Source organism: Stigmatopora argus, chromosome 20 (assembly GCF_051989625.1).
Source record: "Stigmatopora argus isolate UIUO_Sarg chromosome 20, RoL_Sarg_1.0, whole genome shotgun sequence".
In the NCBI taxonomy this organism is placed as follows: domain Eukaryota; kingdom Metazoa; phylum Chordata; class Actinopteri; order Syngnathiformes; family Syngnathidae; genus Stigmatopora; species Stigmatopora argus.
In genome coordinates this window covers 8,292,036-8,317,620 of record NC_135406.1, presented here as the reverse complement: position 1 = coordinate 8,317,620, position 25,585 = coordinate 8,292,036, and the positions used below count along the sequence as shown (strand labels likewise).

General features: G+C 40.4%; 1 protein-coding gene across 3 annotated transcripts; it reads right to left on the bottom strand.

Annotated features, from left to right (window-relative positions):
- Positions 1 to 11,340: 11,340 nt before the first annotated feature.
- Positions 11,341 to 25,001, bottom strand: LOC144065987 (uncharacterized). 3 transcript variants are annotated; one of them, XM_077589258.1, is made up of 3 exons: positions 24,572 to 25,001; positions 15,826 to 16,585; positions 11,341 to 11,811 (listed from the first exon to the last, which is right to left on the bottom strand). In XM_077589258.1, the coding sequence occupies exons 1-3, from the start codon at positions 24,705 to 24,707 to the stop codon at positions 11,778 to 11,780; spliced, it is 930 nt and encodes a 309-aa protein (XP_077445384.1). In that variant the 5' UTR covers positions 24,708 to 25,001; the 3' UTR covers positions 11,341 to 11,777. The 3 variants fall into 3 exon arrangements, with proteins under 3 accessions (XP_077445384.1, XP_077445381.1, XP_077445383.1); XM_077589255.1 differs by lacking the exon at positions 11,341 to 11,811 and having other exon boundaries at positions 13,475 to 16,585; positions 24,572 to 25,000; XM_077589257.1 differs by lacking the exons at positions 11,341 to 11,811; positions 24,572 to 25,001 and adding an exon at positions 22,182 to 24,039 and having other exon boundaries at positions 13,475 to 16,585.
- Between the last annotated feature and the right edge of the window lie 584 nt (positions 25,002 to 25,585).

The following is a 25,585-nucleotide window of genomic DNA, read 5'->3' as shown; positions in this document are numbered from 1 at the left end:
GTTCCCTTCTGTCAAAATGTTGGAACATTAACTGCACCTGGAAAAGGTTTTTGAATTGTGTAGCTTTTTAATTAGGCTGTTGTAGCGAATCTGTGGCCACAGACTGAGCAGGAAAACATTGTTCTCCTGTGTGGGTTAATAAGTGTTCTTTTAAGCTTCTCCTTTGGGAAAATGTTTGACCACAAACTGAACACGAAAATGGTTTTTCACCTGTGTGGGTTCTTGTGTGGGTTTTTATCGTTCCTGTTAGAATTATTATGGAATATTCTATATGTGTTGTAAGCATTTTTCAATAAGTAGTAAGGCTATAAATCAAGTCATGGGAAGATGGACTTTTTCCTCCACATTCGACTCCTCAAGGGCAAAGAAAAAAGAGGACACGGCGTTACGGACACTTCTCCCGGCAGGACCAAATGAGACTGTTATGACGAGACTCCACCAGCAGATTTGAAAATACGGCTTTGCTTACATTATAATACTGCTTTGTTTACATTATAATCCTGCTTGGTTTACTTTAGAAAGCTTTGCTTACATTATAATACTACTTTGTTTACCTAATAATGAAAATATTATGCAATTCTTCACACCATTGTTTTGGGGGTTGTCACACCATTTCATTTCTCAGACTGTTGTTTTTCTAAACCAGCGAGGGTGTTATTGTACTGATTACATAAACATGTTTTTAGAATGTCGCGATTAAATACAATGATTCAGTTACTACAATTTAGAATGCACTGTGGACTGAGACAACGTCACAAGGCATCTCCTTCGAAGTTGTAAGCAGAATTTGTTGAAAGATGTTTTTCCTTTTTTAATTAAATATTACTAATAATGATTTAAAAGGTTTGAATCATTATTCCAACAGTTCCCTTATCTGTAAATGTTTTACCGCAAACTGCACACGAGAATGACTTTTAAACTGTGTGTGTTCTTGCATGACTAATTAAGTAATCCTTCCGTGTGAATGTTTGACCACAAAGTGAACACGAAAATGGTTTTTCACCAGTGTGGGTTCTTGTGTGGATTTTTAAGTTTTGCTTGTGTGTAAATCTTTGACCACAAACTGAATACGAAAATGGTTTTTCACTCGAGTGTGTTCTCGTGTGCATTTTTAAGATTCCCTTCTCTGTAAATCTTTTACCACAAACTGAACACGAAAATGGTTTTTCACCTGTGTGGGTTCTTGTGTGCATTTTTAAGGTTTTCTTCTCTTTAAATCTTTGACCACAAACTGAACACGAAAATGGTTTTTCACCAGTGTGGATTCTTGTGTGTATTTTTAAGCTTGCTTTCTCTGTATATCTTTTACCACAAACTGAACACGAAAATGTTTTTTCACCAGTGTGGATTCTTGTGTGCTTTTTTAAGTTTCCCTTCTCTGTAAATGTTTTACCACAAACTGAACACGAAAATGGTTTTTCACCATTGTGGGTTCTTATGTGCGTTTTTAAGAGTCCCTTCTGTGTAAATCTTTGACCACAAACTAAACACGAAAATGGTTTTTCACCAGTGTGTATTTTTGTGTATTTTTAAGATTCCCTTCTGTGTAAATCTTTGACCACAAACTGAACACGAAAATGTATTTTCACCCGTGTGTTCTTGCATGACTATCTAAGTCTCCTTTGTGTGAATCTTTGACCACAAACTGAACACGAAAATGGTTTTTCACCCGTGAGTGTTCTTGTGTCTTTTTAAGTGATGCTGTAGAGAAAAGGTTTTACCGCAAACTGAACACGAAAATGGTTTTCCACCAGTGTGGGTTCTTGTGTGCCTTTTTAAGTTTTGCTTGTGTGTAAATCTTTGACCACAAACTGAACACGAAAATGGTTTTTCACCAGTGTGGGTTCTTGTGTGTATTTTTAAGCTTTCTTTCTCTTTAAATCTTTGACCACAAACTGAACACGAAAATGGTTTTTCACCAGTGTGGGTGCTTGTGTGCGATTTTAAGTAATGCTGTTGAGAAAAGGCTTTACCACAAACTGAACACGAAAATGGTTTTTCACCAGTGTGGGTTCTTGTGTGGATTTTTAAGCTTCCTTTCTGTGTAAATCTTTTACCGCAAACTGAACACGAAAATGTTTTTTCACCTGTGTGTTTTCTTGCATGACTATTTAAGTGTTCCTTCTGTGTGAATCTTTGACCACAAAATGAACACGCAAATGGTTTTTCACCAGTGTGTGTGTTCTTGTGTGCGATTTTAAGTAATGCTGTTGAGAAAAGGCTTTACCGCAAACTGAACACGAAAATGGTTTTTCACCAGTGTGGGTTCTTGTGTGCCTTTTTAAGTTTTGCTTGTGTGTAAATCTTTGACCGCAAACTGAACACGAAAATGTTTTTTCACCTGTGTGTGTTCTTGCATGACTATTTAAGTGTTCCTTCCGTGTGAATCTTTGACCACAAAATGAACACGAAAATGGTTTTTCACCAGTGTGGGTTCTTGTATGACTAATTAAGTTTCCCTTCCGTGTGAATCTTTGACCGCAAACTGAACACGAAAATGGTTTTTCACCAGTGTGTGTTCTTGCATGAATATTTAACTTTCCCTTGTGTGTAAATGTTTTACCACAAACTGTACATAAGGGTTTCTCCCCGGTGTGGCTCCTCATATGTCTTTTCAAAGTAGACTTTTTCCCAAAGGTTTTTCCACACTGAGAGCATTTCCAGAGTTTGCCGTCCTTAAGACCTTCATTGTCATAAAGCAAGTCTTCGGTATCTGATAACGGAGCAATTAAATTGTCTGCTTGCCCTTCTGCTGAGCTGCCGTTCGGAGTCTCCGCCCCTCTGCCGGCCACGCCCAGATCATCTTCACTCTTGAAAGGCTCACCAGTTGACACAGTGACATCTTCTTCCTCCTTTTTGATTTGCTGTTGAGGGAACTCTGGCTCCTCCTCTTTAATTTGGGGTAATGTTAAGGTGTGTGCAGGCTCCGCCCCTCTGCTGGTCACGCCCAGATCCTCTTCCCTCTTCAGGAATTCACCAAGTGACCAGGTGACATCATCTTCCTCCTTGATTGGAAGTCGCTCGTCTCTCATTTGTTGTTGAGGGAACTCTGGCTCCTCCTCTTTAATTTGGGGTAAGGTTAAGGTGTGTGCAGGCTCCGCCCCTCTGCTGGTCACGCCCAGATTCAATCATTTTCAAGACCTCGTTGAAGTTTTGCGGGCTACTTTAGCTCAATCGGTTAGCATATATCAAAGGAACAACTCTTCAAGTCGTCGAAGAACTTTGAAGCTTTGCGCCCCCTTTAACTTAGCCTAGCTAGCAGCTATCAATGGCGTCTCCATCAGAATTTACGTGTGGGAAAAGACCAGCAAAGTTCCACGAGGAAAACTCGACATTTTGCAAAATAATGCATGCAAAAGTTGTCCTTCACAGACTAGAAGGTGGGTCCATTTTTATATCTATATATTCCCTTCATCATTAAGGCTTAATGGTAATTGTGTTAGTGCTATATCTGTGTGCTGCAATTGCAAATTCAAGTACAGTAATCCCTCAGCATTTCACTACATCGCGGCTTTTTTCTGGGGAAAATGTTTTTTGTTTTTTAAATTATTTTTCAAGCGGAAGCAACTCCCATGTCTTCCGCTTGCTACTAGGACTCAGCACTGAAGATTTTTTATTTTATTCTAAGTTCATAAAAATGTGAAAAGTAGCCCAGAATTTACCTTTTTATTTTGACGCCTGTGGGTTTTCTCCGGGTACTCAGGCTTCCTCCCACATTCTAAAGACATGGTAGGCTGATTTGACACTCTAAATTGCTCCTAGGTATGAGTGTGAGTGTGAATGGTTGTGTGTCTTGTTGTGCCCTGCGAATGAATCAGGGTGCCCCGCCTCTGGCCTAAAGTCAGCTGGGATAGGCTCCAGCACCCCCCCCCGACTCTGATGAGGATAAAGCGGTTCAGAAAATGAGATGAGATTAAAGAATCCTTTGGGTTTAATAAAACAAAACATTTTTAAACATTGAAATGTGTAGGTGTGCTCTTAATTGTACTTTAATTTTGAAGGTGAACTCTTTTTTTCCTCAAACTGTTGATTACAATGTGGGTCACCCGCAAGTGCTTTAATTATTCCTTATTAATTGAACATTTGCTGTGTCAGCCATCATATTTCAGGAATACCTTGACATACGAGTGTCCCAATTTACGGGAAATTTGAGAAACGAGCTAAATTCCGAGCATTTTTTTTTCCTTGAGATATGAGAAAAATTGGAGATACAAGCTTATTGAGATGGTTCCATGTGGTCAAATATGTGTGGGTGTGTATAGTCATTTGAGTTGATTTCAGTTAAATTTCAAGTTAATGTCATGTTACGAGCCTAACCACCGCCGATATAAGTATAAGACTTTACATTCCCAGTCTAACCTAAATGACTTCTCGTTAGATAGACAGATTATGAAACATATCATTTATTTTCGTGTCTTTGCAGGTTTCAGAGAATATCTTGGTCCTGATGGGAAAGAGTCTGCTGGCCTTAAAAAGGAACTCGAGCTCCCCCAAATCAAAGGGGAGGAGCCAGAGTTCTCTCAACAACAAATGAGAGTCGAGCGACTTCCAATCAAGAAGGAGGAAGATGATGTCACCTGGTCACTTGGTGAATTCCTGAAGAGGGAAGAGGATCTGGGTGTGACCAGCAGAGGGGCGGAGCCTGCACACACCTTAACCTTACCCCAAATTAAAGAGGAGGAGCCAGAGTTCCCTCAACAACAAATGAGAGACGAGCGACTTCCAATCAAGGAGGAAGATGATGTCACCTGGTCACTTGGTGAATTCCTGAAGGGAAACTTAAATATTCATGCAAGAACACACACAGGTGAAAAACCATTTTCGTGTTCAGTTTGCGGTAAAGCCTTTTCTCAAAAGCAACACTTAAAAACGCACACAAGAACCCACACTGGTGAAAAAACATTTGCATGCTCAGTTTGTGGTCAAGCATTCACACGCAAGGAAAGCTTAGTTTATCATGCAAGTGCCCACACTGGTGAAAAACCAATTTCGTGCTCAGTTTGTGGTCAAAGATTTACAGAGAAGAGACACTTAAATAGTCATGCAAGAACACACACAGGTGACAAACCATTTTTGTGTTCAGTTTGTGGTAAACGATTTACAAAGAAGGGAACCTTAAAAACGCACACAAGAACCCACACTGGTGAAAAACCATTTTCGTGTTCAGTTTGCGGTAAAGCCTTTTCTCAACAGCATTACTTAAAATCGCACACAAGAACACACACTGGTGAAAAACCATTTGCGTGTGCAGTTTGTGGTAAAAGATTTATAGAGAAAGGAAGCTTAAATAGTCATGCAAGAACACACACAGGTGAAAAACCATTTGCATGCTCAGTTTGTGGTAAAAGATTTACAGAGAAGGGAAGCTTAAAAATACACAAGAACACACACAGGTGAAAAGCCATTTTCATGTTCAGTTTGTGGTAAAACATTTACAGAGAAGGGAAGCTTAAAAAGGCACACAAGAACACACAGGTGAAAAAACATTTTCGTGTTCAGTTTGTGGTCAAACATTCACACAGAAGGGACACTTAACAATTCATGCAAGAACACACACTGGTAAAAAACCATTTTCGTGTTCAGTTTGTGGTAAAGTCTTTTCTCATAAGCAAGTTTTACAAATACACACAAGAACCCACACAGGTGAAAAACCATTTTCGTGTTCAGTTTGTGGTCGAACATTTTCCCAAAGGAGAAGCTTAAAAGAACACTTATTAACCCACACTGGACAACAATGTCTTCCTGCTCAATTAAAAAGCTACACAATTGAAAAACCCGAAAAGAAGTCTTAACAACCCGCAGTTGCGAAAAGCCCTTTCTTTGCTCAATTTGTGGTTCAACACATTGGTTAAAAATACTTAATAATACATAATACTAAGTTTGTTGCCAAGGATTTATTCATAAGACTTAAAAGAAACAAACGTGTTTGTGTGTGTGTGTGTTATCTATTAATTGGCAAAAATGACGAGAATCCCTCGTGTCATTTTTGAATCATGTTGATAAAATTAGTCTGCTGTGAATTTGTGTCTGTTTGAAAAAGAGAAAAACAAGTCAAATGTTGTTTTATTTCATTTAATCTTCAAAATTTTCTATTAGCTTTGTAAACTACATTCTTTTCCTTTTTTTAACTATAAGGGGTTCATTTTGGAGTAGTTCTTTTCGGTTTTTATATTTATCCAAACTGATTTGATTTTTATGTAAATAGACCTGGCAGTTGGTATATGAAGTTAAATGTGAATTGTTTTTTAATTTTATTTTAATGTTGAACAAACCGATAATACTCAATATTCAAACCCTTACAAACACCGTACGAGTCGTACGGTGTTTTCAAGGTTTTTGGGGGGTTTGTAAGGGGAATCATAATCATTTATAAGGGCAGTTATCGGCAGAGGTTGACAGGTATGTATATGCGCTTGCAACGAAGAGTTATTGACATTAATACAAAGGGCATTTTAATGCATCTCTTGCAAAAGTAAGGACTGTGGTTCGCATCAAGAGGACTGGGAATGGCCTTCGGCAGGATGGGTTCACAACAAGCGCTCTTGGGAACTGTGGACTGTTTCGGCTTCGCAGGATGGGTTCACAACAAGCGCTCTTGGGAAGATTCGACAGACCTACAATTTCTTTGAGAACTGTGATAAATTGTTATGAGACTCTAAATATGTTTAGACTTCTGTGGGGCATGGCATTAAAATCCTATGAATAAATTAGCGAGAGAGACCTCGAGTTGTTAGAATTATCTTGACCGGAGGCGCAGATGGATGTATTCTCTTCTTGCAAGAATTAAACAAAGATGTGACTACAGATGCCTCTTTTATTGTGAATTTGGAAATACCTAAGGATAACCTTATCATTTTGGCAGAAATCCAGGACGCTTCCGTTCGATATCTGGGAAGACCGTGGCCACGGCGTCTAAATACCCTTTGCGGGCTGGATTACTCGAAGGAGCGCCCCTGGATTCTCGACGGTTGATGACTAATCCTACTGAAAGAGACATCTGAGGACATCTCTGGTAAGTCCACATGAATGTCTGCATTTGTTGACTGTTGCCAAATGCGCGAAGGGGCATTGCATGTGTAGGTCCATTTTGAGAAATGAGACAATAAAACCCTGGGCATACTAGTCTCTATCAGGTAAAGAGACAGAGCATGAGTCTATAAAACTTAGGGCAGTTCGGGGTGTCCTGTACTGCGGTCCGGAAAAGTACAAATATAACTCCAACGCTAAATCAGGCTAGGGTATACATTTGTGTTGTGTGTTAGTGCATGCGAACTCCCTTCAAAATTGGCAGCTCGAATAACAAAGCGGCTAGAGATGACGACCCGAAACAGAGTCTGCCGTGTAAAGATTGGAAATTTGTTGAAAATCAAAGCGCTACAAGGGTTAAACACCTAAACGTATGGATAAACTAGTATGGGTTTAATGGCCAGCTTAATATGTAAATAATAAACCTGCAGGATAAAATGTGCGCTAAGCACAGGGGTAATCTGTGTAAAATGGAAACTGATGCATATGATGATACCAATTATTGGTTTTTGATGGCAAAAAAGGGTTTTGATGGAAACGTTAAAAAAAATTGAGCGGAGTGAGAGTCAGCATGTTTATGACAGCGGGGCAGGAAAAGCAGAGCCTTCTGGCTTGTTCCACAGAAAGATGAGTGATAAAACGGGTCCGTTGTGTAAAAAAATAAATAAAAAGAATAGCGGGGCCTCCTCGGCTGACGGGGAAAAAATTTACCGAGATAGGTGGTGAGAGAATAGGAATGTTAGCCAAGAGATTGGGAAAAAACAAATGAGGAGGTTAAACAGAAATGGGGTTTTCAAAGATGATATCTGCTGGGTTTGTGGAAAATTGGGGCATATATCGCGTGATTTCCCAGACAAAAGGGTCTCTAAAAACAAGGAATGCCTGCTCAAAATGATTTGAATGAGGATTTTGAATGGAAGGAAACAAGGCATTTGATTTGGTTAAACCAGAGATCACTTTTTGTGAATGGAATTCAATTGGAATTTTTGTGTGATGCTGAAGCTTGTAAAACGGCAATTGGAATGGTTATTTCCAAGTGCTAGATGTACTTTGTTTATAGTACCTAAATGTACTGTCAACTTACTGGAATGAAATGGCTTATTGCGGCTTATCCTGGTTTTGATCCCGTCCGCTAGTAGGAATATTTTGGTTAACGGACGAAAAGAAATACAAAACGGCCAATCAAATGTTTAGCGGGGTTGCCAAACCTGCCTTTTTTGTCATACTCTAAACTTGCCAAATAATGCGTCGACTGTGGGGGAAGCGCTCTGTTTTGCTGCGGCTGCTGATTTGAACACGGAGAAACATGTGGGCCGCGGGGCGGCCGATTTGACGGTGTTAGGCATTCAGTATGCGCGCGGCCCGCACAAGCGACTAAATTTTTTTGGGACCCCTTCCGTGAAGACATTACAATAATTGGCCTTGGGGGTGCTGAAGCAAACTTGAGGGCAAAAATGGGTTTTGCTATAATATAGTTATGCTTGCAGCATATTGTGATTATGGGGTCTTGGCAATATATTGTGATATAGTTGGATATCGGGAGAGGAATTAATTTAGTCTTCTCTAAAAAGCGTTAGAATTGTGCACAGGAGGCGAAGCATTGTGCACAGAAAGAAAAAGAGAGCGTTTTGGAATTTATAAACAAAAAATAAGAATGCTGCTGTTGCAGCAAGCGTGAAGGTTACAGTTAGCGGCTAAGGGCGCGCTTCCGTTTGAACATTTCAGAATAAGAGCAAAACATGGTCGACAAGGAATGCAGGGTTATGCGATTACTTTCGCATTCATGTTTCGGGTTTAAACAGCAATATATATTAAGGTGATAGAAAATCTGTTTTGGTAAAAGCTTTGGAATTGGGAATAGAGCAAAATAGCCATTTTTGACCAATTTGTGGATTTCAAAGGGCTCTTAATTAAAGAGTGCTAGTTTTTGGAGGATAAAAGAATATTAATACTGTTTTTAAATGGTTGGTTTGTTCAAAATACTTTAACATAAGAGAGTGGCTGGTTAAAGAAAAAGGAATGGGAAAAATTACAGTATTATGGCATATTGGTGACAATTTGTGGGTCCTTTATTAAACATTGAAAATTGTAATTAGGACATGCCTAGTAAAAGGTTGATTTCTCTAATTTAATTATTGTAGATTTTTATTGTGGTAACATAGAGCTATAGGAAATAGCTCTTATCTTAAGTAAACATAGTATGAGGTGATTTGCAAATTATGTCTTAGGTATTAAGAGTTATTTGGTTGTTAAAGAGATCAGACATGAAATTAACAATGCAGAAATGGCATGAGAAAATTCATGGCATTCCCCCAAATTATAAGGTAAATTGTACCTGGCTGGGGTAGATAAAATAATTGATGTCGGATAGGCATAATTTCCCTGGGACTGAGAAACATGGGGTGTTTTCAAGTGCACAGAAGAACATTCCCTGTTTGTCCTGAGCGGGTGAAATATGCTTGGGCGTGGGGCATGTTGATATTACGGATTGGATAAGCATTGATCAAATTGATACAACCAAATGACGTTGCTTTCTATTGCTTTTCAGGGCATACAAATTAAGAGAACTTTAGCCAAAAACTTACAGCATTGCAATTATGGGGTTAATACACCTAAATGTTATAGTGATAACGATTGGCAATAACAAGCTTAGATAAGGGGGAAAGGAACAATTCTCCAAGTTCCAAAATCTGGCGAAAGAAACAGATTGTTTGTCGCTTTGGGTTTTGACATAATGCGTGTATGCGCAGATGAATTTTGAGATATTTGGGGAATACAGACACTCCCCTACTTACGAACGAGTTTGGTTCCGAGCGATTGTTCATAAGTTCATACCTGTCAACCTCTGCCGATAACTGCCCTTATAAATGATTGATTCCCCTTACAAACCCCCCAAAAAACCTTACAAACACCGTACGACGCATGTTTACTCGCGGTAAGCAGACAGTTTAATAGAAATAACAAATGTAATTTGCATACAAAGTCTTTTATTCAATTTAAAAAGTTTACAATGCAATAAACTGTGCCTTCAGTGCTTCCTATTGTAAGCCAATGTGCATGATTTAGCAGACTTTATCTGCTCTAATGAGGGTCTCACTTGTGAGCAACAGTTGTCACAGTTCAATTTCATCTGTAATAAAGAAGTAAGAGTGTCTGTTCCCATTGTCTTTCTGTACTCTGTATGAATTTTCCTCACATGGCTGAAAACCCGCTCGCTATCAGCATTACTGTGAGGAAGGCTGAGTAAAATTAGATACATCTTTCTCATCAGTGGAAAGCAATCCAGCCCCAAACCAGTTTTCATTTTGAACACATGAGGCCAAAATGTCTCTGGATGAATTGGTTGTCCATCCTGACTTTTCTGAGGGAGAAGATCATCAGGTATTAGTTGATAGTCTTCCCATTCATCTTTTAATTGTTCCTGATCAAAGTCTGGTGTAAACCTGTTTGCAAGCTTAACAATACTTGTGTAATCCAACATCTCTCTCTTTCTTGGGTCCAACACCACCAAGTCACTCAGTATTGTATTCTCAAATGGAAATGTTTGTATCATTTTAGTTACAACAGCCTTTTAGAAGGAGCGAACAGAGGAAAAAAAGAGTTGCTTGCATGGCTGGTGTGATGCTTTGCCTGATTTCATCCTCATTGGTGTCTTGGAAGAGGGCCCTGGTGCCCAAGCCAACAGCAAGCCTGCTATCTTCATGCTGCAGGCATCTGTTTGTATAATCAACTGCCGCAGGCTATCAGCAGATTTGACATGTTCCATTTGCACAAATTTCACCAAGAGTTTCTTTAAGAGTCTTTCCATTTCTGGTAGCAAATCTCCAATCATACATGCCTCTGTTTGGAACACAATATTGAATTGATTTATTTGAGGCAGGATGAAGCTGAGGAAGTGGAGTGTGAGGAGAGTAACAGGGTCTTGAAGTCGATCATGGATGCTTTTCACTTTACCTGCCTTTTCAACATCCGCATGGCTAGCGAAGTAGCTTTTGAGTGCTTCGTACTGAGACAATGTTCTTTCAACCACTTTTTGCAGAGACAACCATCGTGTCGGACAATGGTTTAGGATTTTTTCTTGCTCGGAATTTGTAAAGTCCTGAAACTCTTTAAAATCCTCAATTTGTTTGGAACTATTTTTATATATTTATATATATATATATATATATATACTTATATATATATTTTTATATATATATATATATATATATATATATATATATATATATATATATATATATATTTATATATATATATATATATATATATATATATATATATATATATATATATATATATATATATATATATATCCACCAGCAAGTCATCTATGTTTACTGGCAATGTCTTCACTCCATCTTTGACACACAGATTGCCAAGATGACAAATGCATCCAACACTAAAAACAGCCCCATTTTTTTCTTTTATCCTAGACAAGACAGAGTTTTTCTTTCCAACCATGGTGTTGCAATTGTCGCTTGCAAATCCCACAACGTTACTCCATGGAATGTCATTTTCTTGTAAAATGTTGTCAATAATGGCAAAGATTGATGCTGCTGTTCCTGATGCCAACTCTGGTAAATCGAGGAGTCTGGTATTTGTGTTCTCCCCATCAAAGAAGTGGGCTAACAAAACAAGTCGCTTTTTGGTAGTACGATCATTGCTTTCATCAATCATGAGGGTAAATGGGTGAGTTCTGCAGTACTGAATGACGTCTTGGGTGTAGCCACGTGCAAGGCTCTCCTTAACAATCATCGTAGCCTTGGTCCTCCGACATGCAAACTCCTGCAAAAATATAATATTAAAATATAACATTTTAATCACATAAATATATATTCAACAATGTACACAATTCTTTCTGGAAAAAAATATATCTATATGTATATGTGTGTAGCAACATAGTTGGTAAATTATAAATATTTTTCACAATTAAAGTTGGCAGCAGTGTCAGGAACTCAAAGTGCTTTGTTCTCATAACAGGTATAATGCATGAATTATCAAAATTAATTAATTAATCTTACTAGGTGGCTCCTCCATGCTTGCTTCGACGATATTTACTCTATGTATATCTACGCATGCGCATGTCATCCTTTATCGATATTGCTGTACGCACCGCTAAAAAAATACATACGATTGAGGATAATTTTTGCTGGTATACCGTGACAATAGTAACGATCGATGACAGTAGCGTCGTTGGCTACTAGTCAAAATAAACGTAACATGTTTTGAGAACCTCTTTATTCAAACTATTGTAGTGCTACCAACACACCGTACAACAGCATTACAAGCTGGCTAAGTGCAGTGGATGGTGCTCAAAGAGAAGCATGTTTTCATGCTAACACTAAGGTGGATGGTGTCTATACAGTGAAAATCATCTGCAACTTTTTCCAAGGGTCTGTTGTTGTTGTTTTTACTGAGTTTTAAAACAAAAATAATTCAAAAAATAAAAAAATCTGAATGGTTTTACAGTTACGGGGGCAAAATTCCAACAAGTTGACTTCCAGAACCGGGCCCAGGGTGGTTGATTTCCCCGAAAAATGTGCACTTTAGAGCAATACCTGACCCAATTGAAATGAATAAATTTGTCCACCGGCGAATAGACGTATATGGACGTTTTTTGCGTTCATCGCGACTTTTTACCGAGGAATTCACTTCCCTGGGCTCGGTTCTAGTGTCCAAAGAGCTCCAGTATTTGTATTTAATCATCAAATGCTGTTTTCGCCTGGATTTGACCCGATTGCTGTTATTTTACGGCTCGGTTCTGCTACATCTGCCCGCCCAAGAGTGCTTATTCCCGGGCTGCCATGCCCGCCCAAGAGTGCTTATTCCCGGGCTGCAATGCCCGCCCAAGAGTGCTTATTCCCGGGCTGCCATTGACGGTAGACTAATACATTGAGTGATGAGCGGCAAATGAATCATTGAGTTTTACTAAAATTTGGACAACGCCGGCGGCGGGCCGGATTAAAAATCCGAACGGGCCGTATATGGCCCGTGGGCCGAGGTTGAAAAACATGTACACACTCGATCCGGGGGCGGGGCGAGCGCGCAAATCCAGTTTCGGCGAAACCTCCGTTCGGCCAAACGTCCATTCGGCGACCTGTCCGTCTGTCAAACGTCCGTCGGCGAAATGTCATTCGGCGAATCATCCGGTCACGCTTTTCTAATGTCAATAAGCTAAGTAAAGCAAAAATAAAAATCTAGTTACATTTCTACCAATTATCCCCTTCAACATCAAAAAGATAAAAACAATTAACCGCTAATTTCAGACATGAAGTTACTGTATTTTCACACCTGTAGAAAGAAAACATTCTTTAATATATTAATTTGTCAAATTGTTCAAATTAATGTATTCATTTTGCTTAGTTTTAAATCTTACCAAATAACACTTCTCTTATTTGTCACCTTTGAATTTGGAAGGCTGATTTTGTCAACAAAAACACCCGAAAAGTATTTTTCGCCAAAAAGAGAGCTTTATTGGAACTACCAAAAAGATGACACGATAAATCGGTTTAAAAACGTGATTCATCTTATAATATGACAAAAGTATAAGGACATTGTACAACTTATTTATTTTGAGCAAATTCATTGTCTTTCACACCATATATCTACTAATGTTACTAATGTATCATTTAGATCACATTATTGATTATTCACTTTGTAATTTCCTAATTTAGGCTCTACTATTACGGATAGAATTTGGAAGTAAATAAAATCTTCAACAACACTCTTTTCTTATACAGTATTACCTTGACATACAAGTGTTCCAACATACAAGACAAATTTGCAATATGAGCATACCAGATGTTCTCAATTGTGATTCGGTAGTAAATTAGAACAATTTTTGGTGTTTTTTTAGGATGGAAACTGATTACCGTATTTTCACGACTATAAGGCGCACTTAAAAGTCTTAAATTTTCTCCAAAATAGACAGGGCGCTTTATAATCCAGTGTGCTTTATATGGGAAAAAAATTAAAATGTGTCAATCATTGAGGGTGCGCCTTATAATGTGGTGCGCCTTATAGTCGTGAAAATACGGTAATTTGTATTTTGTTCATTTCTATGGGAGTAATTGACTTGAGATACGAGTTAATTGACATACTAGCTCGATCCCGCAGTAAGCTTGTATCTTAAGGTATTACTGTATTTGAATAGTGTGGATCGATATTACACATTAAAAAGTGTAAACAAGATTTTCAGAATGCAAAATACAATTATACTGCGATTACAATGATCCCTCATACAGAAATTGAAAAAGCAAGCAAAGCCGTCATTGGCCACTGCTTATCACAACACATTTGCGTCTTTTAAGTCTATCCTTACGACTAAATCTCTGGCAAGAAGCTGAGCAGGAAAGGGGTTTCTGACCGCTGTGGGTAATTGTGTTTTTAAGATATTCCTGCCACAAATTGAGCAAAAAAGGGCTTTTCTCCTGTGCGGGTTGTTAAGTCTTCTTTTCAGGTTTTTCAATTGTGTAGCTTTTTAATTGGACTGTTGTAGCGAATCTGTGGCTACAGACTGAGCAGGAAAACATTATTCTCCAGTGTGGGTTATTAAGTGTTTTTTTAAATATTGCTTTTGAGAATAGGCTTGACCACAAACTGAGCAGGAAAATGGTTTTTCAGTTGTGTGGGTTCTTGTGTGAAGATTTAAGTGTTCCTTCCGGGTAAATGTTTTACCACAAACTGAGCACGCAAATGGTTTTTCACCAGTGTGGGTTCTTATGTGAAGATTTAAGTGTTCCTTCCGTGTAAATGTTTTACCACAAACTGAGCACGAAAATGGCTTTTCACCCGTGTGTTCTTATGTGGATTTTTAAGTGTTTAGTTCTAGAAAAGGCTTTACCGCAAACTGAACACGAAAATGGTTTTTCACCAGTGTGGGTTCTTGTGTCTCTTTTTAAGCTTCCGTTCCCTGTAAATCTTTTACCACAAACTGAACATGCAAATGGTTTTTCACCAGTGTGGGTTCTTGTGTGTATTTTTAAGCTTCCCTTCTCTGTAAATCTTTTACCACAAACTGAGCACGAAAATCTTTTTTCACCAGTGTGGGTTCTTATGTGAAGATTTAAGTGTTCCTTCCGTGTAAATGTTTTACCACAAACTGAGCACGCAAATGGTTTTTCACCAATGTGGGTTCTTGTGTGAAGATTTAACGTTTCCTTCTGTGTAAATGTTTTACCACAAACTGAGCACGAAAATGGTTTTTCACCTGTGTGGATTCTTGTGTGTTTTTGTAAATGTGGCTTTCGAGAAAAAGCTTTACCGCAAACTGAACATGAAAATGGCTTTTCACCCGTGTGTGTTCTTATGTGGATTTTTAAGTGTTTATTTGTAGAAAAGGCTTTACCGCAAACTGAACACAAAAATGGTTTTTCACCAGTGTGGGTTCTTGTGTGTCTTTTTAAGCTTCCGTTCCCTGTAAATCTTTTACCACAAACTGAACATGCAAATGGTTTTTCACCAGTGTGGGTTCTTGTGTGTATTTTTAAGCTTCCCTTCTCTGTAAATCTTTTACCACAAACTGAGCACGAAAATGGTTTTTCACCAATGTGGGTTCTTGTGTGAAGATTTAAGTGTACCTTCCGTGTAAATGTTTTACCACAAACTGTACATGATAAGGGTTTCTCCCCAGTGTGGCTCCTCATATGTGTTTTCAAAGAAGACTTTTTCCCAAAAGTTTTCCCACACTGAAAGCATTTGTTGAGTTTGTCGCCACTGGGATTTTTCTTAACATCTTCAACATCATCAAAAAGCAAGTCGTTGCCATCTGATAAAGGAGCAATTAAATTTTCTGCTCGCCTTCCTTCTGTTGAGCTGCCGCTCAGCAGCTCCGCCCCTCTGTTGGCCACGCCCAGATCATCTTCACTCTTGAAAGGCTCACCAGTAGACCATTTGACACATTCCTCGTTTTGGATTGGAGGTTGCTCTTCTCTTTTGCACTGTTGAGAGAACTCTGGCTCCTCCTCTTTAATTTGGGGCCATGCTGAGGCGTTTTCAGGCTCCGCCCCTCCGCTGGCCACGCCCAGATCATCTTCACTCTTGAAAGGCTCACCAGTTGACCATTTGACACATTCCTCGTTTTGGATTGGAGGTTGTTCTTCTCTTTTGCACTGTTGAGAGAAGTCTGGCTCCTCCTCTTTAATTTGGGTCCATGTTGTGGTGTTTGCAGGCTCCGCCCCTCTGTTGGCCACGCCCAGATCATCTTCACTCTTGAAAGGCTCACCAGTAGACCATTTGACACATTCCTCGTTTTGGATTGGAGGTTGCTCTTCTCTTTTGCACTGTTGAGAGAACTCTGGCTCCTCCTCTTTAATTTGGGTCCATGTTGTGGTGTTTGCAGGCTCCGCCCCTCCGCTGGCCACGCCCAGAACATCTTCCCTCTTCATGAACTCACTAAGTGACCAGGTCAAATGATCTTCCTCCGTTTTGATCGGAAGTTGCTCGTCTCCCATTTGTTGTTGAGGGAACTCTTGCTCCTCCTCTTTGATTTGTGGGAGCTCAACTTCCCCTTCAAGGTCAACAGACTCCCGCCCATCAGCACCAAGATCATTTCTGAAACCTGCAAAGACACAAAGATAAATGATCAACCATTTTCCAATTATAAAATGACTGAATTTCTTGTTCACAGAAATGAAACCAAACGGAAGAGGGCGCCATACATTCATTTCGTCACAAAACAATCAATCACAGTGGGAATGTTGACAAGTTCAATGAACATTATGAAGCTGATAAATCATTGAAGAAGAAAAAAAGTAACTTTTAGGACATAACCTCGGTTTCAACACTACATCACCGTTAGACAACGACATGCGACTTTTGTCCTCCGCTGCCATTGAAGGGCCGCAAAAGAATCCTCGGCCCCAAACGGCTCCCCCGGATCCAACAAAGATATCAAGATGGTGGTGCGCACGGGTGCAGGGGCTCTATGCTCTCCTGTTTGGTGTTTTGTTTTCACAATCTTATCGTTATTTAATAACATCTGCGAGGCAAACTTTTTCTAAAGTCTCCAGGATTTAATTACTTTCGGGAGCAGATGCGATATATACATCACAACAGATTACCAACGGACCTACAATATCCCCGAGGAAATCTTGAGACCACCGGGATGTCCGTGGATAGTCAGCCCACTCAGAGTACGACGGCGGCGGCGAAGGGAAAGAAAGCAAAAGCGCGGATGCCGGGCAGGCCTAGCTGCTAAGCTAAGGTAGCAAACACACCGAGCAACGCTTCCGAGTATCTTCTTGACCAACGCCAGATCCATCACCCACAAAATGGACAATTTGGAACTTCAGCTTGCTACCAACAGCTTTGTCAGGAACTGCAACATTATTTTCATCACGGAAACGTGGCTACACCTGGAAATCCCTGACACCGCGGTATCGCTAGCTAGCCGGGCGCTGTTTCAAAATGATCTTTCGAAAGAATTATCAGGGAAAAGCAAAGGGGGGTGGGGGGGGGGTCTCCTTTCTCTGTACATACACAATGAATGGTGCTGCAATAATAAGATCATTAACACTCACTGCTCCCCGGATTTAGAGCTCTTGGCAGTACGGTGCAGAACATTCTATCTACCTAGAGAGCTAACGATTGTCATTGTAATGGCTGTTTACATCCCACTGGATGCTAATGTTAGCATGGCACTTAGCATCCTGCTAGCGGCTGTAAAAAAACAGCAGCTTGACCACCCCAATGGAGTCTTTATTGTCGCCGGTGACTTCAACAAAGCATGTTTAAAGGCTGTTCTGCCTAAGTTTATCCAGTACGTGAAGTGTCACACCAGAGGAGATAAAACTCTAGACCACGTGTCAAACCGATTCCGCCGAGGGCCGCATTGGGTACTGGTTTTTGTTCCAACCGATCCAGTGCCGACATTTTAACCAATCAGGTGTCTTCTAAAATAAGTAGCACCTGACTTTAATTTACTGATTACACTTGCAAAAGTTATCCTCTTGTTGAGTTGGAATGAAAACCTGCACCCCTGCTCTAGACCATGTTTATTCTAATATCAAACATGCTTATAGAGCCACACCCCTCCTTCACCTAGCTAGATCAGACCATCTCTGCCTGTACCTCACCCCCTCATTCACCCCACTCCGGAGGCTAACAAGGCCACAAATAAAGATAATAAAAACATGTCCCGAGGACGCCCTTTCTCAGCTGCAGGACTGTTTTTCCCGCACCACTTTGGGAACTTTTTGAACAACACAACCTCCAGGACTACACGGACACTGTACTTTCCTACATCAACAACTGCACGGACAACGTCACTGTTTATAAACGGATATGTTTTTTTCCTAACCAAAAACCCTGGATGACCAAGGAGACACAGACACTCATCAAATGCCGTAACACTGCCTTCAGGTCAGGGGTCAAGGTACAATACAGCGCTGCCAGAGCAGAGCTGAAGAGAGGCATTAAAAAGGCCAAGGCAGCAAATACAAGGAAAATTGAGGAGCACTTCACAGGAAATAACTCAGAAGATGTGGCAGGGAATACGACATACAGACGCTCCCCTACTTACGAACATTCAACTTACGAACATTCAACTTACGAACAACGGTACATACGAACATGTCTGCAAATTGCGTTTAAGTCGAAAAATGTTCGTAAGTCCAATTTTGTATTTTTTTCCGAGTAGTGCTTCTTTCCACCGCTAATACGCTTGGCGCTGTGAGGGCTCAGCTCACCCAGCATCTACCTTCTTCGTTGCAATGCGGAAGTGCGTGACGTATCTCCAGTGCGCAAAGAACCTTTTTAATCTGTATCATTAAATATCTCGTGCATCCATTATTGAATATGGTTGGTAAAAAGTGAAAGGCTTCTATTGAGGGAGTTGCAAGGAAAAGGCAAGCCATTTCATTTGAAACGAGTGGCAATAATAACGAAGCTTGATGCGCGTGAGAGTGGTAAGCGTTGCACATATAACAACTTGAATCGTTCGACCGTCAGTACCATTTATAAACAGAAAGATCGAGCAGCAGGACCCAAATATTGAACGTTGCACAAAGTTTGCAAATCAATTGAATGATGCCATACAGTGCTACCGCATCATTTATGATGAAAAAAAGAAGAAAACTGTGCAATCGTCGTTAGATCGCTTCTTTCGGCCAGTTTCTAATACATAAATCTCTCTCTCTCTATACAATACTGTACATATTCTCTCCATTTTATTAAATGTTTTTTTCAGTACAAACCAATGTGTGTTACTTATACAAGCCTTAAACATACAAATGCACTTATATAAACCTTCAATATACTTATATAGGCCTTAAACATAAATTATAATACAAAATATAGCACTGAATCAACTTACAAACAAATTCAACTTAGGAACAATCGCTCGGAACCTAACTCGTTCGTAAGTAGGGGAGCATCTGTATTACCAATTACAATGACAATAATGTGTCTGTTAACGCAGATACTACTCACTAGCATAGGAATTGAACCGTTTCTTTGCCCGCTTTGAGACTGACAAATCAGACCCAGTCTCAACTTATCCACCACCAACCTGCAGCAGTACACTGGAGCTTCAGGAACATGAAGTGAGACTGGCACTGCGGACTGTGAACACCAGGAAGGCTGCTGGTCCTGACGGAGTACCTGGGAAGGTGCTCAAAGCCTGTGCTGACCAGCTGACTGGTGTTTTCCCAAAGATCTTCAATTGTTCCCTGCAACAATCCATCATCCAATCCTGCCTGAAATCAGCCACCATTATCCCTGTCCCTAAAAAAAAAACCATTGACGGCCTGAATGATTATAGGCCTGTTGCACTTACACCTGTGATCATGAAGTGCTTTGAAAAGTTGGTCGCCCGCCATATCAGGGATAGACCCAGTCAGACGCAGTCTCAACACCCCCGCCACTACCCTGCAGCAATACACTGAAGTTCCAGGAACAGGAAGTGAGACTGGAAATGCGGTCTGTGAACACCAGGAAGGCTGCAGGTCCTGACGGAGTACCTGGGAAGGTGCTCAAAGCCTGTGCTGACCAGCTGGCTGGAGTCTTCACAAAAATCTTCAATTGTTCCCTGCAACAATCCATCATTCCATCCTGCCTGAAATCTGCCACCATTATCCCTGTCCCCAAAAAGCCAACCATTGACAGGATGAATGATTATGGGCCTGTTGCTCTCACGCCTGTGATCATGAAGTGCTTTGAAAAGTTGATAGCCCGCCATATCAGGAATACAATCCCTCCCTCAGTTGACCCTCACCAGTTTGATTATAGAGCTAACAGGTCCACTGAGGATGCTAACGCCATTGCTCTACACACAGAACTGAGCCACCTGGAGCACCATGGGAACTACGTGAGGAAGCTATTCATTGATTATAGCTCAGCCTTCGGCAGAGTGCCAGCAAGTCTGAAACTATCACTTGGTTGGGCTCTTGCCTGGGAAAAGCGCACTTTGTGGGGAAGCACTTTCAATTTCGTCATACGCAGCTGGGTATGATGACAATTAGGCTTTTGTCTAGTCAATGATGATGACAAGCCTAAGTCTGATTTTATTTTATTTTATTTATTCAACACTATAATACCGGACACTCTGGCTGACAAACTCTCCCACCTTGGACTATCCTCTCCCATCTGGTGCTGGATAAAGAACTTCTTAACCAGACTACCACAAACTTTTAGACTTGGTTCCCACCTCTCTTCCTCCATTACACTGAGCACTGGCTCCCCTCAAGGCTGTGTACTGAGTCCTCTTCTGTACTCCCTGTACACATACGACTGTACACCAACCCACCACTCTAACTCCATCATCAAATTTGCCGAAGACACCACTGTGGTCAGACTCATCTCAGGAGAGGATGAGTCAGCCTACAGAGATGAGGTCAACAAACTGTCTTTGTGGTGCTCTGTGAACAATCTCACACTGAACACCACGAAAACTAAAGAAATAATCCTGGACTTTCGCAAACACAGCAAGGATCTGGCCCCACTCCTCAGAAATGGAGTATGTGTAGACAGGGTCCAGTCCTTTAACTTCCTGGGGGTCCAGGTGACGGATAAGCTCTCCTGGTCTACATACACCACGGCAGTAGTGAAGAAGGCCCAGAAACGACTCCATTTCCTCAGGATGAACAACTTGGAAACTAAGCTTCTGGTGATCTTCTATAGAGCCACTGTGTAGAGCATCCTGGCATACTGGATTACAGTGTAGTACGCTGGAAGCACGGCAACACACAAAAAGGCCATGCAGAGAGTGATTAACACTGCCCAGAGGATCGTCGGTTGCTCTCTGCCCTCACTGGAAGACATTGCCAGCCCTCGTTACCTCAGCTGAGCCGGGAACCCATACCATCCTGGTCACAACCTGTTCCAGCTGCTGACCTCTGGCAGACGCTACAGGTCTCACAAATACGGACAAATAGGCTTAAGGACAGTTTTTTTCCAACAGCCATCAGGACTCTGAACTTACAGTAGCACAACACACAATCCCTTCTGTGTAATAACTTCGGGGTGAGGTAACATGAAGGACGTTGGGCGGTGATCTGCCTCCTACTGACTGACTGAAGGTAAGTGAGGAGACAGCGGGAGGTAAGTGATCCGTTTTTCTTTCTTTGTTGGCATCTGCGAGGCAAACTTTTTCTGCCGTTGGCGGGATTTGGTTGCGCTCGAGGGATGATGCAATATATCCATCACGGCAGAATGCCAACGAGTCTGAAATTATCACTTATTTGGGCCTTTTGCCGGGAAAGCGCACCTTGTGGAGAAGCACTACCAATTTCGTCATAGGCAGCTGGGTATGATGACAATTAGGCTTTTGTCGAGTCAATGATGATGACAAAGCCTATGTCCGATTATTATTATTATTATGATACAATTTGAAAGAAGACAGACGTTTCTTTTTTAAAATTGAAGTGTGTATTTGAGAAATTTGTAAATTGGGGTTCGGCTGGGTGGATGGGGGTTTATTTTGTTTCATGAATTTTTGGACCAATAGACGCAGTCAACGTCTTCACACATGCAAAATATTGTAATCCACGGGTAGTATTCCCAACTGCAGGCTTTTAAAAATGGAATTGGGAGATAATAAAATGTACACACCCAAATAGTCTCACATACATTGCAACATCAATAGAATAACATTTGGACACGGAAATTATAAATCACGCTGTGTACTGTAAACAAATGCTCATCAAAAGTGAACCCACCTTCTAGTCTGTGAAGAATAACTTTTGCTTGCATTAATTTGCATTCAATGGGGTGGCGGTGACGTGTAAGGTCCTCTTTTACGTCAAAAAGTTCCCCCTGGAACTTTGTTGTTGTTTTATGGCAGCCATTTCGCACAATTGAATTCAGCTTTTTTACGACGTGTTGATGGAGACGCTTGTTTTTTTTTATAGCAGCTAGCTAGCGAAGCTAAGCTAAATAAAGTTGCACAGTTTTAAGATGGATGACTGATGTTGAATCCGTATAGTGAATAATGCTAGAAACATCGTCAATACTTCAGTTTAGTTAAGTGACTGAAATTAAAAGACAAATTAGACGGGCAAAAAGTCAAATATTAGCAGACTAAGCGCTCCCTATTCGGCCATCTTTATTTTTTTTGCCCTTGCATTTCTTGTCAGGGGTGCATGATGGGAAAGACAGTTTCCCGTAATGCCAACCTTCCGTTCAAAATAAGATGTTTCATGTATGTATATTATTCAATCTATATTTGAAAATTGGGGGGGAATCAATAATGGGAGACATTTTTTTTGGAATCGCTGCTTTTTGTCGATATGTTGTGTTCTTTTTTTAACGGAAATAAAAAAAGTGTGTTATTATCATTCCTAAGGTTTATTCAAACTTTCTATTTGTAAATTGATCTATGATGTATGTTGCAGTCCACGAGTATCAAACCCCTGTTAATATATATTGTTTGGCTTCAAGTATTTTTCTTATAAATATGAAAACATGTTTTAATATTAATAGGATAATAGTAAGTATAACTAAGTGGCATATTCATTAATCCCGATTCTCGTATCATCAATTTGCTTTTTGTATATTTAAATTTGAATACTGTTAAACCTGGCAAAAACTTTGACTTGTGTCTCTAAATATTTTAACAATTTATACCCGAATGGCATTTATAAATTTAATGATTTCGTTATTATCTTGGTTGTATTGATTGTATGAGTTTTTAAAACGAGATGACTAAAAAAGATCAGTTGGTTATCATTTTTCCATTGGAGAAAAGGTTTATAATTCACACATTTCCACAATATGTTTCGTATTTCTATTCTTTTTTTTCCCGTCTGAAGGCAAAATCTTCGCCGCTTGTATATGACGTCATCGCCACTGGCTGTTACAGATTATAGTACTGTACAGTGGTACCTCGTCACACGACCGCTCGTCATACAATATTCTCGTCTTACGACGGAAATTTCGATCGAATAATTCGCCCGTCATGCGATCGAAATTTTGTGATGCGACCAAGCCAGGTGGCCATGGCACTGTCTTTTTTGCATATCTTTCGTGTATAACAATATTTACGAGCACCGAATGAGTTATTCAGACCAGGAAACGCACAACGCGCATGCGCGGGTAAGAGAGGGCTTTCTGGGTAATGAAGTATACTCGTGCACACAACGCCGACAGGCAATGTCACTCAGAATAAAACTTTACCCACAATCAATACGTGGGTAAGCTCAGCTGCTGCATTTCCTGTTATTTTTATCTAATACGAGGAGTATTATATTACTTCTCGTTCGCTGGCTCGCAACTCCCCGCAATAGCATCCCGGTAGCAACTCTATCATAGGCGCCGTTCGAGGGGATGCGAACACAGATGCTACAAGCTAAAAGGGAGCTGCTAGCCAGCGCCCCCGAAGCTCCCATGAGCAGCGGAGCGATCGCTGATAAAAGACTGCTGCTCGTTGGCAAGTGGTTGGCGTTATCCGATTGTGAGGACATTTGTGTGCATCATTTTCGGAATATTTTGAAGGGAATAGTACAACAGCAAACAGCCCATCGACAGCGAACGTGAGGGTGGAGTGTTTGTTCCGTTTACGAGTGCGTTGCGTGGAAAAAAAAAACGAAGCCCCCCGCCCCTTTTGTGCCCCTCTCCCCTCGGCGAAATCCGCCCAATTTTAGTAAGATTAAACACATTTCATTTTTTTAAACCACTAGTTATGTGTTACTTTGTTAATAGATGGGGAATTAGAAGAAATAAAACATTTTTTCCAAACCAATATCGTGTTTTGGTGTTTTTTTCAGAGGGCTGGAACGAATTATAATTTTTTCCATTCATTTCAATGGGAAACGTCCGCTCGAGTTACGAGAACCTCGTCATACGATCTCAGTCTCGGAACGGATTATGATCGTATGTCGAGGTACCACTGTATAGTGATCAGTTAGCGACATCTAATGGTTCATCATTGTAGCACGTTCTCAGTTCTAGCCATAATGCTATGCGCTGTCATGCTTCGATTCATTCAATAAAGTCACGATCAGAAACAACAATGCCACCCCGTTAAATATTTCATTATGAAATATGAATTGTGTAACGTAAAGTATATATCGGTCTATCATGCACTTATGATCATCAAAAGTGAACGTACCTTCGAGTTTGTGAAGAACAACTTTAGCTTGCATCATTTTGCAAACAATAAAATGTTGATGACATGAGAGATCCTCTTTCACGCCATAAAGTTCCTTCTGAAACTTTGCCGCAACCGGCGTCGTTCTCCCAGACATTTTTCACACTTTTTTTCTGTTCGCTTGACGACGTACTGATGCAGACGACGTGTTCCTTTGTTAGCTGCCAGCTAGGTTAGGCTAAAGTACGACTCCCAAAACGGATTGAAGACAAACGGACTGACGTTCGAGTCCACAAACTATTTAATGTTGAGCATGTTGTCGAGGTTTCGTTTCATTTAAGTTAAATTAAATTGAGGAGAAACAAGAGGCGCACAAACAAAAAGTTAAAACCCTAGCCATGCAGAAATGAACGCCCGAATCCATTCTTCTTCTTCCGCTTGAGTTTTACGGTTGTTGGCAGCCAACGTACTGTAGCATTATCGCCCTCTACTGTCTCAATACCTCAAAATACCAAGTTCTTAATTCAGATTTTAGACAGAGGGGGCGATTATGTTAAATTTGGTCTCTTAATGCCACAGCGTGAAGACAGCAGCTCGAAGTCCAGTTCGAGTCTAGCTAGACGTGACACTAAATCGAAAAGCTACATTTTGAGAAAAAGTTAGGTAATTTTAAGCACATTTGGTTTAAATGTTACATTGTGGTTGATCTTATTGCAAGTAACAAATAACACATTTTAATATTTAAATATAAGGGTTTTTAACGTTATTTCACAATTTACAAGTCCACAATCCCTCATTCAGCCTCATTCAAGGGAGAGTGGCCAAGCGGTCCAATGCGCTGGATATAAATTCCAGTCTCTCAGGAGGAGTGGGTCCAAATCCCACCACTGCCAATTAATTCATGGGCTGTTTATGGTCCCTTTGTTGGATTGCTTATGGCTCTTCACTAACCTGTAAAATAAAATGTGAAACCACTGGTGAGGGAGCTGAGTCCCGAACACACTAATAGGAGTGTCACGTTTGCACACCACTGTG

Bases quoted from the DNA above. Each gene is read 5' to 3' on its own strand.
- LOC144065987 (XM_077589255.1), bottom strand. From the start codon at position 24,707: ATGTCTGGGAGAACGACGCCGGTTGCGGCAAAGTTTCAGAAGGAACTT. The intron at 16,586-24,571 runs GTACGTTCACTT...GTGTCTTTGCAG, and splicing joins TGTTCTTCACAAACTCGAAG to GTTTCAGAAATGATCTTGGT.